Source organism: Chiloscyllium punctatum, chromosome 20, assembly GCF_047496795.1.
Source record: "Chiloscyllium punctatum isolate Juve2018m chromosome 20, sChiPun1.3, whole genome shotgun sequence".
Classification (NCBI taxonomy): Eukaryota; Metazoa; Chordata; class Chondrichthyes; order Orectolobiformes; family Hemiscylliidae; genus Chiloscyllium; species Chiloscyllium punctatum.
The window spans coordinates 29,587,086-29,601,279 of record NC_092758.1 but is presented as its reverse complement, the minus strand read 5'-3'; the positions used below and the strand labels follow the sequence as shown (position 1 = coordinate 29,601,279).

The 14,194-nt window shown below is 40.9% G+C and overlaps 1 protein-coding gene across 1 annotated transcript in view; it reads right to left on the bottom strand.

Moving 5' to 3' along the window:
- The window catches only part of LOC140491993 (uncharacterized), a 118,806-nt gene that overhangs the window by 81,004 nt on the left and 23,608 nt on the right, over positions 1–14,194 (bottom strand). Inside the window, exons 3-5 of the mRNA XM_072590569.1 lie at positions 9,904–9,939; positions 5,890–5,999; positions 479–758 (exon numbers count right to left, since the gene is read on the bottom strand). Of these exons, the coding sequence (XP_072446670.1) occupies positions 479–758; positions 5,890–5,999; positions 9,904–9,913 (400 nt within the window). The 5' untranslated portion in view covers positions 9,914–9,939. The remainder of the gene's footprint in view (positions 1–478; positions 759–5,889; positions 6,000–9,903; positions 9,940–14,194) is intronic.

The following is a 14,194-nucleotide window of genomic DNA, read 5'->3' as shown; positions in this document are numbered from 1 at the left end:
AAATCAAATTAAAAAGCCTTTCATTGGTTGTTAGTTAAGTATTACGTTTTCCATTTCCCTTGTAATCTATTATCAGGCATTTACAAGTACCATGTTGGAATAGTTAGAGGAACCTGGAATTATGTGTTAATTTCTTATCTTTTTTGTGAGTTGTGGTGTCACTCACTGCTTTCTCGGATTTCACATCTAGCTCACTAGTTTATGCTCTTTAGGGAAAGAGATCTTCCAACCTAATTTAGTCAGGTAAGGTTAATGTGATCAACAATGTGGTTGATCCTTAATGATCCTCCATTGTGGACTAGCTGGCCACAGTTCAAGGGAATGCAACAAATAGTGGCTTTGCAAGTGAAATCCAAATCCCATTAAATGATAAAATAAAATAATTGCATATGGAAGTTAGCATATGAGGAATTCTGAAGACGAACCACTGGGGCACCAGTCCAACTTGTCTTAATTAACAGTTCATTAGAAGGCTTACCTGTCTTGGTGCCTCCTAGTTGCCTAGGATCAGCTGAAGAGGCAGAGTTGTCTATGTTTGTGTTACGGAGGACCTTGCATGATGGGCTGACTGAAGTAGGTTGGCTTTCACTTTCCGAACTGCATGGCACATTGAGATTAGGACCAAAAGCAGAAGGTAGATCTTCTGTTTCAGTACCACATGGGATGTTGGATTGAGATATTGCTGAAAAGCAAGCCTCTTTTGACCTTGCATTATGGTTGTTTTTTCTGATCTCCACCATCCCATTGTTGATTGAAGGCTGGAATTGACAAAGATGTAAGCCAAGTGTTTTATTCAGTAGACGTTTGAATCCAAGAGTTAATATAACTCAGAAAACATTAAGATTAGAGTTGGAGTTAGATTTCTTGACTCACTGCAGTTGCTTAGGTTAAAAGATCCACTCCATATATATTTTTCATTATAGGGTGATACCATAGTCTAAATAGAGTCAGGTTTGCTGTGCTCCTCTGGATTTTTGGCCAGTTGTTTATAAGCTATTAGGCTCTCTTGTTCTCAGCCTTTATACCCTCTCAACTCCATCCCCACTTAATGCCCCTCACAAGCTTCAAGTAACTCACCAGTTTTCCTACCACTTCCATGTTCACTTATAGTCCTCATGTCATCTGCATAACTACTCACCAAGTATTCACCACAGACAGACATCAGGGGTCACATGGATCTAAAAAAATCTTCAAACAATCTAAGATAGCTCTCAGTCATATATAATCAATAATGAAAAATATCATATTTGTGACACCTATTCAATTATTTTCAACCCCATAACTTTGCAGTCTATTTGAAATGTGAGCAAACTTCTGTTCAGATTTCACACCAAAGAAAATAATCCTTTCATAGCCTTTATAAACTGTCGACCAAACTCTGAACTCTGAACTCCGAACTCCATGATGAGTTCATTGTAGCTTTTGAAATTGAACCAATCAATCTTAATGCTATAATAATAGCCCTTGGAGAAATGTCAACAAATAACTCGATTGAAACTGTATGGCCAGATGAGGCTTTATTTCGAACATACTGCAGATGCTACTTTGTCAATGCATTCTAGCTGAAGATCTTTTTTAACTCATACTGATAGCTGTAGACTGTTATTATTAATTTTTGTAGAGCAGTGAATTTTTAAAAATCTTCAGTTTATGACACTTAAACAATTTGTATTATCCTTCAAGAAGGAGTACATCTACTCCATTAATTCATGAGTTCCCATATTGTAAGTTCAGGCCCTTTCAGCAGCCAAAGTAGGATCAGTTTGAACTCAGCATTAAGCTCAAATGGGTAAAAACAATGACTGCAGATGCTGAAAACCAAATACTGGATTAGTGGTGCTGGAAGAGCACAGCAGTTCAGGCAGCATCCAACAAGCAGCGAAATCAAATGCTGCCTGAACTGCTGTGCTCTTCCAGCACCACTAATCCAGTATTAAGCTCAAATGGTTATGCTGAATTTGATTTTGCTTATTTGTGAATCACAACAATCTTTTTTTCCCAGGCAAATAGGATTCAGACTTCCTTATCCAGATCCCACAAGTGACTTTACAGGGTTTGTGGAGTTTTCCCAATTCAGTGTAATTCCAGCAGATAGTGTCAGTCCTGGGCCAAGCCCCCCCTAGAACCTTCAGCTATTGCATCCACTACCTTACCTACTCATACAAGATCATCGACTATTTTAGAATTGGAAAGATGTTGGCCTGGTGGTGTAATCACTGGATCCAGGTAATGTTCTGGGGTCCTGGGTTCGAGGCCCACCATGGCAGACGGTGGAATTTGAATTCAATAAAAAAATCTGGAATTAAGAATTTAATAATCAACTTTCTGGAAAAGCTTAGCTGGCTTACTACTGCCTTTTAGGGAAGGAAATCTGCCATCCTTACCTGATCTAACATACATGTGACTCCAGACCCACAGCAATGTGGTTGACTCTTAACTGCCCTCTAGGCAATTAGTTCTGATCTAACTAGTGATATGCACATCCCATGAATAAATAGCAAAGAAATCAACTTGGAGGGTAAAAATGCAATTTTTCTCTATGATCCACACTCTCCTAAAAACAGTCCCCTGCTTCCTCCTTACCAATCTCTTAGACCAACAATGCAATACTCATGGATTTCTTTGTAAACAAAATAGACTATCATTCATCTGCCTCTTTGTGTATTCTTTTTTTCTGATAAGCTATACCCTGTCAATCTCCTCTCTGCCCCTCAATTGTAATCTCCATATTTTGCCCCCAGTTGTCCCTTGCTCTTTCTAGATAGTTTGAGCTACAAAAACCTCATCCCTTGAAACCATTCCCACCAAATTCCGAACCATCCATTTTCCTTTACCAGACCTCATTTTAAATAGATCCCTTTTCTCAGGCACCGGCCCCTGCTTTTAAATAAATATCACTTTTTCCCATAAACTAGTGTTGGATTCTAATCCAGCCACCTTTTCCACCAAAATGCTAAAAGAGCTAAAGTGTTCTTAGATGTTCAGATTCACAGTTCTCAATGGCAACTATGAATGGGCAATAAATGCTGTTCCAGTCAGTGATGTCCAAATCCTATGAATGAATAAAAAAGAAAATATTTGCATCCATTAATACTGTACTTGCTGTACTACATTGGCTCTTAAAGTGTAAAACTTAACTTTTTTATTTCAGTGTGCACAGGCTCATATCTCTTCCTATATCTGGAAATCCTACCAAACCCTCTGAATTTCTTGATTCTGTGACTGTAGTCACTTGTGCATCCCACCTTCCCAAGATCCCACTTCCTGGAATTTCCTCCAGAATTCTCTCCACCTTGCTACATCCTTTTCCTTTATTTCAGCCAACTTTATGGTCACCTTGTCTGATTTCTAATTTATTGGCTTGATCTTGTTTTTCCCAAGCTTTGGTGTGGCATTTTTCTCTGTTAAAGTTTCCATAATCCAAGATATTGATGCAAAGGAGTGCTACCTGTGTGGTCTATAGTGAAGATGTTGACCAATTGAAGCATCGTGACCATCAACTTAGCACACAGTATACAAGCATTTATCTGAAATCTAAAACATGCCTTTTTAAAAACCTGTTGTTGTTATTTTAGCAGATCCATTGAACTGAATGACTTAATTTCTTCGCTAAAATTGAGCTTGCTATTAAAAGAATCAGTCGTGTGCTGGTATCCTAATGTAATTTGTGAGACTATACTTTTATCATCTTTTATAATTCATTTGGAGTCATTAGAAATTACGGTATTTATTGCCCATCCCTTAACTGTCATGGGAAATGTGATGATATGCCATATTCCTGAATCCAACAGGTACTGAATTCACTGAGTTTCCAGGCACATTTTTGCATATCTGGGATAACATATGCCACAAAAAGGTAAAAGCAGCAGATTTCCTTCCCAAACTTGAAAGGTTTTTAAAATGACTTGACTAGTCACCATTTATGATAATAATTTTGATTTATTTTAGATATTAATTATTTAATTTCTTTAGTCAGGGATGCAATGGCCTAGTGGTATTATCACTGGACTGTGAATCCAGAGATCCAGGTAATATTCTGAGGATATGGGGTTGAATCTTGCACAGCAGATTATGGAATTTAAATTCAATAAATTTTGGAATTAATGATGTCCCATGAATCCATTGTCAATGATCAGAAAAGCCCATCTGGTTTACTAATGTCCTTTAGGGAAGGAAATTGCCATTCTTATCTGGTCTGGTCGACATGTGATTCCAGTCTTATAACAATGTGGTTGACTTTTAACTGCCCTCCGGGCAATTAGGGATGGACAATAAATGCTGGCCAAGTAAGTGACACCCTCAACTCGTGAATGAACAAGCAAAAAACATAGAGGGATAATTATTGTATTATTAATGAAGTAACGTAAATATGATAGTATTATTAATAAAGTAACGTAAATGTGATACTATCATACTCCGTAAAATAAACAAATATTTTGGCTGGAATTATCAGCACCTGAGCAACATGGGCTGTGATGAAAACGTTGGAAAAATCAATAAAATTTTGAGCAAATACTTTTTTAATGTTGAGACCAATAATTCCCATTACCAACAGAAGTTTAAAAGCTCCAAATTCTGCCTTGCTTCACCCTTCACCACAGATACAAAGCCAAGCAGCTTATCATGGTTGTCAGGACTCATCAGTCAAGGAGGTGGGCATGTTGCTGCATGGCACGTTGGTACATCATTCTTATATCTCCACCATTTACCAACTGCATACATGTCAAATGCATTACACATGCTTCAACTGAATGGCCATGTTTCAAAATCTAAGGAGAGTAATACTCACTCAAGTTAAGAGAGAGATCCTACAGTTGGAGGGAGGGTGGAAGGGCAGCACAATAAGTCAAAGACATCATCTAACATAAGTTCTGGGACACTGGGCACAATCAGTGCAATGTTTGGGTGATCATAGTTAGGAATCTTCCCTTGTAAGGATGAGGAACCAAATGTTGAATTCTCCACCACCTTAGCCCTTTCTGCCATATAGTTGACGGTGTTCTCCTGGAGTGAGGCAAAGGGAGGGTTTGGGTGAGATGAAAGTGGGTAGCATGGATGTCGGTGCTGATGCAGTCATGGGAAAGTACTAGGGTGCCCCAAGTGAGTGAATAAGAGATATTGAAGCCACATTAAGAGTCTGGAGGGATTAGGGTCAGTGATAGAAAGTGAGGGAAGATGTTGCTTGCAACAGTCAGGGTATTAGACCGTGGGTCTTGATGGGAGGTCTGTAAAATAGCAGTGATAGTACAGCATGAAGTAGCAGACAGAAGATGACTGCACTTCCCTGTTGAAGCAGAGAAGTTCATAATTCTCCCCTTATACTGCTGAGAATTCCTTCAGTCTGTGGAGACGACACTGCCCAGATGACAATCTTGGACCAGGCTGGCAGGGTCTGGTGTGTGGTCACCTCTGCTTGTTCTTGGCAAAGAGGGTGACTCCATTCTGCACCACCTCATCCACCAGGAACTGCAGTTCCCTGTCCCTAAAGTGAGTCATCAGTTTCCCTTTGTCTGCCATATCCAGAACAAATGTCACAAAACATACAGGGCAGCTCCAGACTGCCAGCACTTGCCTGGATGTACAACAGTCCATTCTGTTAAATATGGTGATAATATCAGGATATCCTGGCAGTAGTGAGTACTTCTACCTACAGTGAGTGGGTGAATCAGGCTAACATTGGTAAGTGGGGGTCTGGTACAGAGTTAATGATGCATGTTTGAGAAAATCCGCGACAGCATTGTGAATGGAAACTCTCTATGAAATTCAACAAAAATGACACTTAGGTAATTAGGGCGAAATATTCTTTTTCCAATGATTAGGATGTCGAGTGATGTCGGCTGGTTACTATAACAAACCATTTCTGTTGATAAGCAGATTTTTACTCTTTACCTGCACTGGTGATTTTCTGCTCGGTGTAAGGAATTTTGGTCTGACACTACGGAATCCTTTTGCTGCAAGACTGTTTTGGGGTTTACCTCCTGGAAAACGTGGATTCCAAACTGCAAGATAAAGAGAAAATGAAAAATGGAAGTGAGCACATTGGTTTGAACACCATACCTGAACAAGCCTTCACTGGGTAAACTGAACAAACCGTCAGCTACCAATATATTTCTCAATAGCCTTCTTTTCAAAGGTTTTTCCAATAGCACTTGCTCAAATATGAAGTAAGACTTGTTACATTGTATGCAGATTCTCCGGAGCACAACCGCTGGTACTAATATGAATTCAGGGCTAATTTGAAAACCAGTATTGAATGAATATCTTAAATCCATTATGGCTGCTACAAAAGTTAAACATAAAATCATAGAAAGACTTATAAAGGAGACCATTGCCCTATTGTTTACATGCCAGCCAATAATGAGCCAATCAATTAGTTTGACCTTCCAATTCTTGATTGGTAGAATTCAGGTTAAGCATCTCAAGAATATATCAGAGATATTGCTTTAAAATGCATTAAGGGTTTCTGCTTCTACTATCATTTCAAGCATTGAATCCCTGATCTTCAATAGCTTCTGATTGAAAAAAAAATCATATTTACTGCTTTTTAATGCTTCCATCAATAGCTTTAAATCTATGCCCCCTGCTATTATTTTCTGCACCACAAAAAATGGGTCTTTCTTCTTCACTTTATTTAGATTGGTCATAGTTCTGCATATTTTGTTGAATCTGTCCTCAGTCTTCTCTTTCCAAAGAAACCAACACCAATCTAATCAATCTTTGCTCAAATCTTTTAAAATAATCTTTAAGGATAACTTAGGTACTTGCCACAGGGAGAGAAAGGTTATATGTATTTCTACCATGACTAAGGTGATGGCTATAAAAATTTGCAAGACGAGAGGTAAGTCTTGCAATGCTTGCTGACTCCAGCCTCACTCTCAAGGGAATATGTTTTTCCTTTGTTTTTATACCATGCTATCCAGATGCCTTGAGGCCCGGTCAGCTCTGTTCCATCATGATCAAGCAGATAATCCCAATTTTGCTGATTGATTTATTTAATTCAAGGGACATTGCACGTTCTTGTGTTTGTTAAATTAATGTTCTCAAATGTCAGTGCAATTACACTTCAACCGGATGGTCAGAATTAAGCCTGGAAGGAACTTTTAAGTCCACTTGTGCAGGAACAAATCAGCTAGGGTGAATAAGAAAGAATAAAGTGATGGCTAGAGAGTCAACAGAGTACAACGTATAAACTCTTCTTCCTATACCATTAACAACCTGTGATATGTTCTATACCATTAACAACATAGTACAAACTGTGTTAGGTCACACTGTGTACAAATGTTACAGCTAATGTGGAATTCAAAGATATTTTTAAACTGCATTGCATCTGTAGAAATTGAATCTGTAATTATGGTTCAATTTCTACAGATGCAATACAGTTTATGAGTATCTTTGAATTCCACATTAGCTGTAACATTTGTACACAGTGTGACCTATTACAGTTTGTACTATGTTGTTAATGGTATAGAACATAGAGTTTATACTTTGTACTCTGTTGATTCTCTAGTCATCAAATCATTAAATTAATTTCTGGGATAGAAATTAGTTTTGTTTATTTTTAGGTCAGTACCATGCAGTGCATGAAGAGCAAGTGACATTTTTGCATAAAAAATTGAACACTTGGGTGATAGTTAGGAGCTAGAGATCTGTAAGGCTGCATCCTGGGAATAAATCTATTAGCAAGGAAAGAAAATATGGGACAGCAGCTGGAGACCCAAATCCCAACTGAAACAGAGATTCCAACCTCATCTGCATAATGCTCGTAATTTACAGGCACCAATCCTGATTCCACTTAAGGAACAGTTGGACCAATTGCTTCTGTGGCATTTAGGTAGGTCCTATGAGGTGGGGAAAGCCATAACTTGGAAAAGGAATGAGCAGAGAATGACAATGCCTACTCTAACTTCTGGGCAAGTAATCTTGTAAAGAATTACACCTTTATTGGTGCTGCCTTCCTGTAGTCATTTTAAAGATTCCTGGTTAGACTGGATAGAGTCATTAATAGAGTCACAGAACATAGAAACAGACCGTTCAGTCCACTATGTCTAAGATGACCAATAAACACCAAGCGACATTAATCTTATTTACTTGCACTTGGTCCATAGCTTACTATGCCCTGGCCTTAAGTGCTCAGCCAGATGCGTCATACATGTTGTGAACATACCTGCCTCCACCACACTTCCAGGCAGTTTGTTATTTCCAACACTTCCTGGGCAAACAAAACAAAATGTCCTCAGATCTCTTTTAGTCCTCACCTTAAACTTATGCCACTGGCCTTAGACACGTTTGCCAGGGAGAAAATATTCTTATGATCTACCCTGTCTATGTCTCTCATAATTTTGTATACTTCACTCAGATCCCCCTCACCTTCTCTGCTGCAGGGAAAACAAACCCAACCTAACCACTCTCTCCTCATAACTCAGACTTTCCATTCCAGGCAACTTCCTGGCGAATCTCCTTTCACTCTCTCCAGTGCAATTTCCAATACTGTGGTGATCAGAACTGCACACAGTATGCCTAACCAAGGTTTTATAAAAGTGTAACAGTTGTAAAGTTGTAAAGACTTTCTTGTTCCTATTTTCTATTCCCTGGCTAATGAAGGAAAGTATCCCGTATGCCTTCTTTCCCAAATTGTCTACTTGTGCTGACACCAGCAAGGATCTATGGGCTTGTACACCAACATGCATTTGCTCCTCAGTAATCCCTAGACACCTACCATTCATTGTGTAACCTTCTCTTATTCGACCTCCCAAAATACATCACCTCCCTCTTATCAGAGTTAAATTCCATCTGCCATTGCTCTGACCAATTTAGCAGCTGATCCAGATCACTGTGGCCTGAAACCATACTCCTCATTCTCATCAGCTTCCCAAATTTTGTGTTGTCAGCAAATTTACAAATTAAACCTTCTACATTCACATCCAAGTTGTTAATGTACATAACAAACAGTGGGGATTCCAGCACCGAACTCTGTGGTGCACTGCTGGTCACAGTCTTCCAATTATAAAAACTTCCCTCCACCATCACAATTTGCCTCTTATTTGTAAGCCAATTTTGGATCCATTTTACAAACTTGCCTTGGATCCCATGGGTTCCTTACCTTTTGAATAAGTGCTCCATGTGTGTCCATGTCAAATCCCTTACTGAAATCCATGCAAATCACATCCACTGCATTACCCTCATCAATATATTTAATTACCATTTTGGAAAGCTCAACTAAATTAGTCAGACAAGATCTCCCTCTAACAAATCTGTGCGGACTAACACTGATCATTCCCTGCCTTTGCAAGTATTGATTAATCCTGTTCCTCAGAATTTGTTTCAACAATTCCTTACCACTGACATCAGACTAACTGGTCTGTAATTGCCTGGCCTATTCCTGCTGCTCTTCTTGAACAAAGAAACCACATAATGTATCCTCAAGTCATCTGGTTCCTTACCTGTGGCCAACGAAGTGTTAAATATCTCCATCAGGGCCCCACAATCCCCTCCCTTGCCTGTCACAGCAGCATGGGTTACATCTCCACAGGCCCTGGGGATTTATGCACCTTTCTATTCACTAAGACACCTAATAGCCCCTTGTATTTGATCTTAATATGTTCTGGAACTTCATTTTCCCAATTAAAATCCCCAGCTGCAATGTGTTTCTTCTTTGGTAATACAGTTGAAAAATATTATTTGAAGTCCTCACCCACATACTCAGGTTCAATGCACAGAATGTTCCTTTAATACTTGCACATGGAATTGATTATCCTGAGTGTATCAGGCCCACTTTTGGTTAAAATGAAAACATTTGGTGCATGGACTATAAAAACAGAACAACACCAAATGAATATACATGTATTAATACAGCAAGATAATAGTGAGAGGAGCAGGTTAAATTTATAATAACAATAAACACACCTGACTGCATCTTGTCACTTCAACGTTCAGCTTCACCTGTATTAGCAAGATGTTACAAAATAAAATTAATGCATATTCTTCTGAATCCTTACATGTATACAACTTAAAAAGATCCATCTCAGATAACCCAAAACCACCTCCCGCCCCTCCCTGAACACATCCATATACACACAAATATCCCCATTTACACTTTAGTAATATCAGTACATGTGAATTTATTCATTTGTTGTGAGGAGACAGCAATCTTAAAAATAAATAACATATGTTTATTCAATACTTTTCACAATCTTTGACATTCAACAGTGCTTAACAACTAATTAAGTGCTTTTGAAATGTTGGATTGTTGGAATGTAGGGTAAGTGGCAGCTGACCTGCTCCCAGCAATATTCTTCAAACAGGCATCAGATAACTGCTCAAATCATCTATTTTTGAGAGTTTTGCTTGCAGGATCAATATTGGTCAGGAGAGCAGGAAAACTCCCACAGACTTTCTCAGAATGTGTCATGGGACCTTTTGTTTTTACCCAAGAAGTCAAAATACATTCCCCAGGATTGCAGCAACCCTTAGGCCACTGTACAAGGCAATAGTGGCATAGTGCTTGGGTTCACAGAGAGTAACCTAGGAGTGTGGACTAGTAATCTGGAGAAATGAGATCAAGTACCTTGATTGACATTGCAAACTTTAAACTTAGTGAATTAAATAAGTCTAGAATAAAAATCTTGTTTTAGTTACTGATGGATTGTTGCAAATATATATTTGATTTTCTGTCCTTGCCGTGTATTGCTATAATGTGAGTTCAGACCCATTGCAAAGTAGTTTACTCTTAATTGCCTCCTGTAATGGTTTAGCAAACCATTCAGTTTGGTGTAATTAGGAATGAGTGATAAATACTAGCCTTACTGGCGTTGTGTAAATCTCGAGAGCAAACACAAGGAAAACTGAACTAATAGCATAAATCACATACTGTAGTTTCTGAAGTGAAGTTTGAACCCGTGACTTTGAGGATTCAGAGCGACCACTGAACCATGTCAAGCAGCTCAACAATCAATTACTGAAACTATAACAGCAGCGCATATGACCTGTAAACAGTTGATGTTACAACACTTGATAACAAATACCAATAATTTCCTGAATGCATTGGTGCAGTTGCTGAAATAACTATCATGGAAACATGAATACATAAATACTATTTTATCAATAACTAAAACCAAGACAGAAAAATATAATTTGGTTCCCGGGGGCTCATTCTCCTGGGTCTTGTAAGTCTCCCAAAAGCTGCATCTGGAATGTGTAACATCTAAGATGACCTCTGGAATAGTTTTATAATTTGAGCTCTATAATTAGTACTTCAGATTTTTCTGAGTCAATCCTACAGTGTAACTGTGGAAATTTGAAATGTGGAAAACCTGCTTATATGAAAGGATTACTGTCAGTCGAAGCAGTTGGGGAAGGCAACTCCACTGGAACAGTAATCTTGAACTGTCAGGCTGAAGTTGTGGGGTCATGGGTTTAAGTCCCACCATAGTAGATGGTGAAATTTGAGTTTAATAAAAATCAGCTATTAATACCAAGATGGTAACACTTTTGATTGTCATCAAAATCCATCTGGTTCACTGGAGTCCTTCATGTGACTCCAGACCTACAGCAATGTCATTGACTCTTAATTGGCTTCTGAAATGATCTGGCAAGCCACTGAGATCAAGGTTTACTTCGGGATGGGCAATAAATTCTGGCCCAAAGAGTGATGTACATGATCCATGAATGAATAAAACAGAAACAGATTGGTAATTATGTTTTAGATAGATGTAAAATTATACAGATGTGCCTGAGTCCTGAACCATTGAATTTGATGGCATGCACAATGTTGCTGACTGAGGACGTGGTGCTTGATATATACGAGAGGCTAAATAATGGAATGTCTGTCCTTTCAGGCGTAAGTACAGGAACCCATGGCCCAGTTTTGCAACCATGGCCATTTGTCATCCATCACCATCAAAATTGTTAATTATGATAGATTGCTGTACAAAGCAAAACAGCTGCTTCCTTTACCTACACAACAGTGGAACACACTTCAAAATTATTTCATTATTTATAAATAATTTGGGGCATTTTGAAATTGTGAAAACTACCATATAAATAGGTCCTACTTTAGGAGATTCTATTCACTGAACTGACATAAAAGACCAGGGAAAAACAATGACTGCAGATGCTGGAAACCAGATTCTGGATTTGTGGTGCTGGAAGAGCACAGCAGTTCAGGTAGCATCCAAATAGCTTCGAAATCGACGTTTCGGGCAAAAGCCCTTCATCAGGAATAAAGGCAGTGAGCCTGAAGCGTGGAGAGATAAGCTAGAGGAGGGTGGGGGTGGGGAGAAAGCAGCATAGAGTACAATGGGTGAGTGGGGGAGGGGATGAAGGTGATAGGTCAAGGAGGAGAGGGTGGAGTGGATAGGTGGAGAAGAAGATAGGCAGGTAGGACAAGTCCGGGCAAGTCAAGGGGACAGTTACTGAGCTGGAAGTTTAGAACTAGGGTGAGATGGGGGAAGGGGAAATGAGGAATCAGTTGAAGTCTACATTGATGCCCTGGGGTTGAAGTGTTCCGAGACGGAAGATGAGGCGTCTGGTGGTGAGGGAGCGGCGGTGAAGGAGGCCCACAATCTCGATGTCCTCGGCAGAGTGGGAGGGGGAGTTGAAATGTTGGGCCACGGGGCGGTTTGGTTGATTGGTGCGGGTGTCCCGGAGATGTTCCCTAAAGCGCTCTGCTAGGAGGCGCCCAGTCTCCCCAATGTAGAGGAGACCGCATCGGGAGCAACGGATACAATAAATGATATTAGTGGATGTGCAAGTAAAACTTTGATGACTGTGGAAGGCTCCTTTAGGGCCTTGGATAGAGGTGAGGGAGGAGGTGTGGGCGCAGGTTTTACAGTTTCTGCGGTGGCAGGGGAAAGTGCCAGGATTGGAGGGTGGGTTGTTTGGGGGCGTGGACCTGACCAGGTAGTCACGGAGGGAACGGTCTTTGCGGAAGGCGGAAAGGGGTGGGGAGGGAAATATATCCCTGGTAGTGGGGTCTGTTTGGAGGTGGCGGAAATGTCGGCGGATGATTTGGTTTATGCGAAGGTTGGTAGGGTGGAAGGTGAGCACCAGGGGCGTTCTGTCCTTGTTACGGTTGGAGGGGTGGGGTCTGAGGGCGGAGGTGCGGGATGTGGACGAGATACGTCGGAGGGCATCTTTAACAACGTGGGAAGGGAATTTGCGGTCTCTAAAGAAGGAGGCCATCTGGTGTGTTCTGTGGTGGAACTGGTCCTCCTGGGAACAGATCTGGCGGAGGCGGAGGAATTGGGAATACGGGATGGCATTTTTGCAAGAGATAGGGTGGGAAGAGGTGTAATCCAGGTAGCTGTGGGAGTCGGTGGGTTTGTAAAAAATGTCAGTGTCAAGTTGGTCGTCATTAATGGAGATGGAGAGGTCCAGGAAGGGGAGGGAGGTGTCAGAGATAGTCCAGGTAAATTTAAGGTCAGGGTGGAATGTGTTGGTGAAGTTGATGAATTGCTCAACCTCCTCGCGGGAGCACGAGGTGGCGCCAATGCAGTCATCAATGTAGCGGAGGAAGAGGTGGGGAGTGGTGCCGGTGTAATTACGGAAGATCAACTGCTCTACGTAGCCAACAAAGAGACAGGCATAGCTGGGGCCCATACGTGTGCCCATGGCTACCCCTTTGGTTTGGAGGAAGTGGGAGGATTCAAAGGAGAAATTGTTAAGGGTGAGGACCAGTTCAGCCAAACGAATGAGAGTGTCAGTGGAAGGGTACTGTTGGGGACGTCTGGAGAGGAAAAAACGGAGGGCTTGGAAGCCCTGGTCGTGGTGGATGGAGGTGTAGAGGGATTGGATATCCATGGTGAAGATGAGGCGTTGGGGGCCAGGGAAACGGAAGTCTTGGAGGAGGTGGAGGGCGTGGGTGGTGTCTCGAACGTATGTGGGGAGTTCCTGGACTAGGGGGGATAGGACAGTGTCGAGGTAGGTAGAGATGAGTTCAGTGGGGCAGGAACATGCTGAGACAATGGGTTGGCCAGGGTGGTCAGGCTTGTGGATCTTGGGAAGGAGGTAGAACCAGGCAGTGCGGGGTTCCCGCACTATGAGGTTGGAAGCTGTGGATGGGAGATCTCCTGAGGTGATGAGGTTCTGTATGGTCTGGGAGATGATGGTTTGGTGATAGGGGGTGGGGTCATGGTCGAGGGGGCAGTAGGAAGAGGTGTCCTCGAGTTGACGTTTGGCTTCAGCGGTGTAGAGGTCA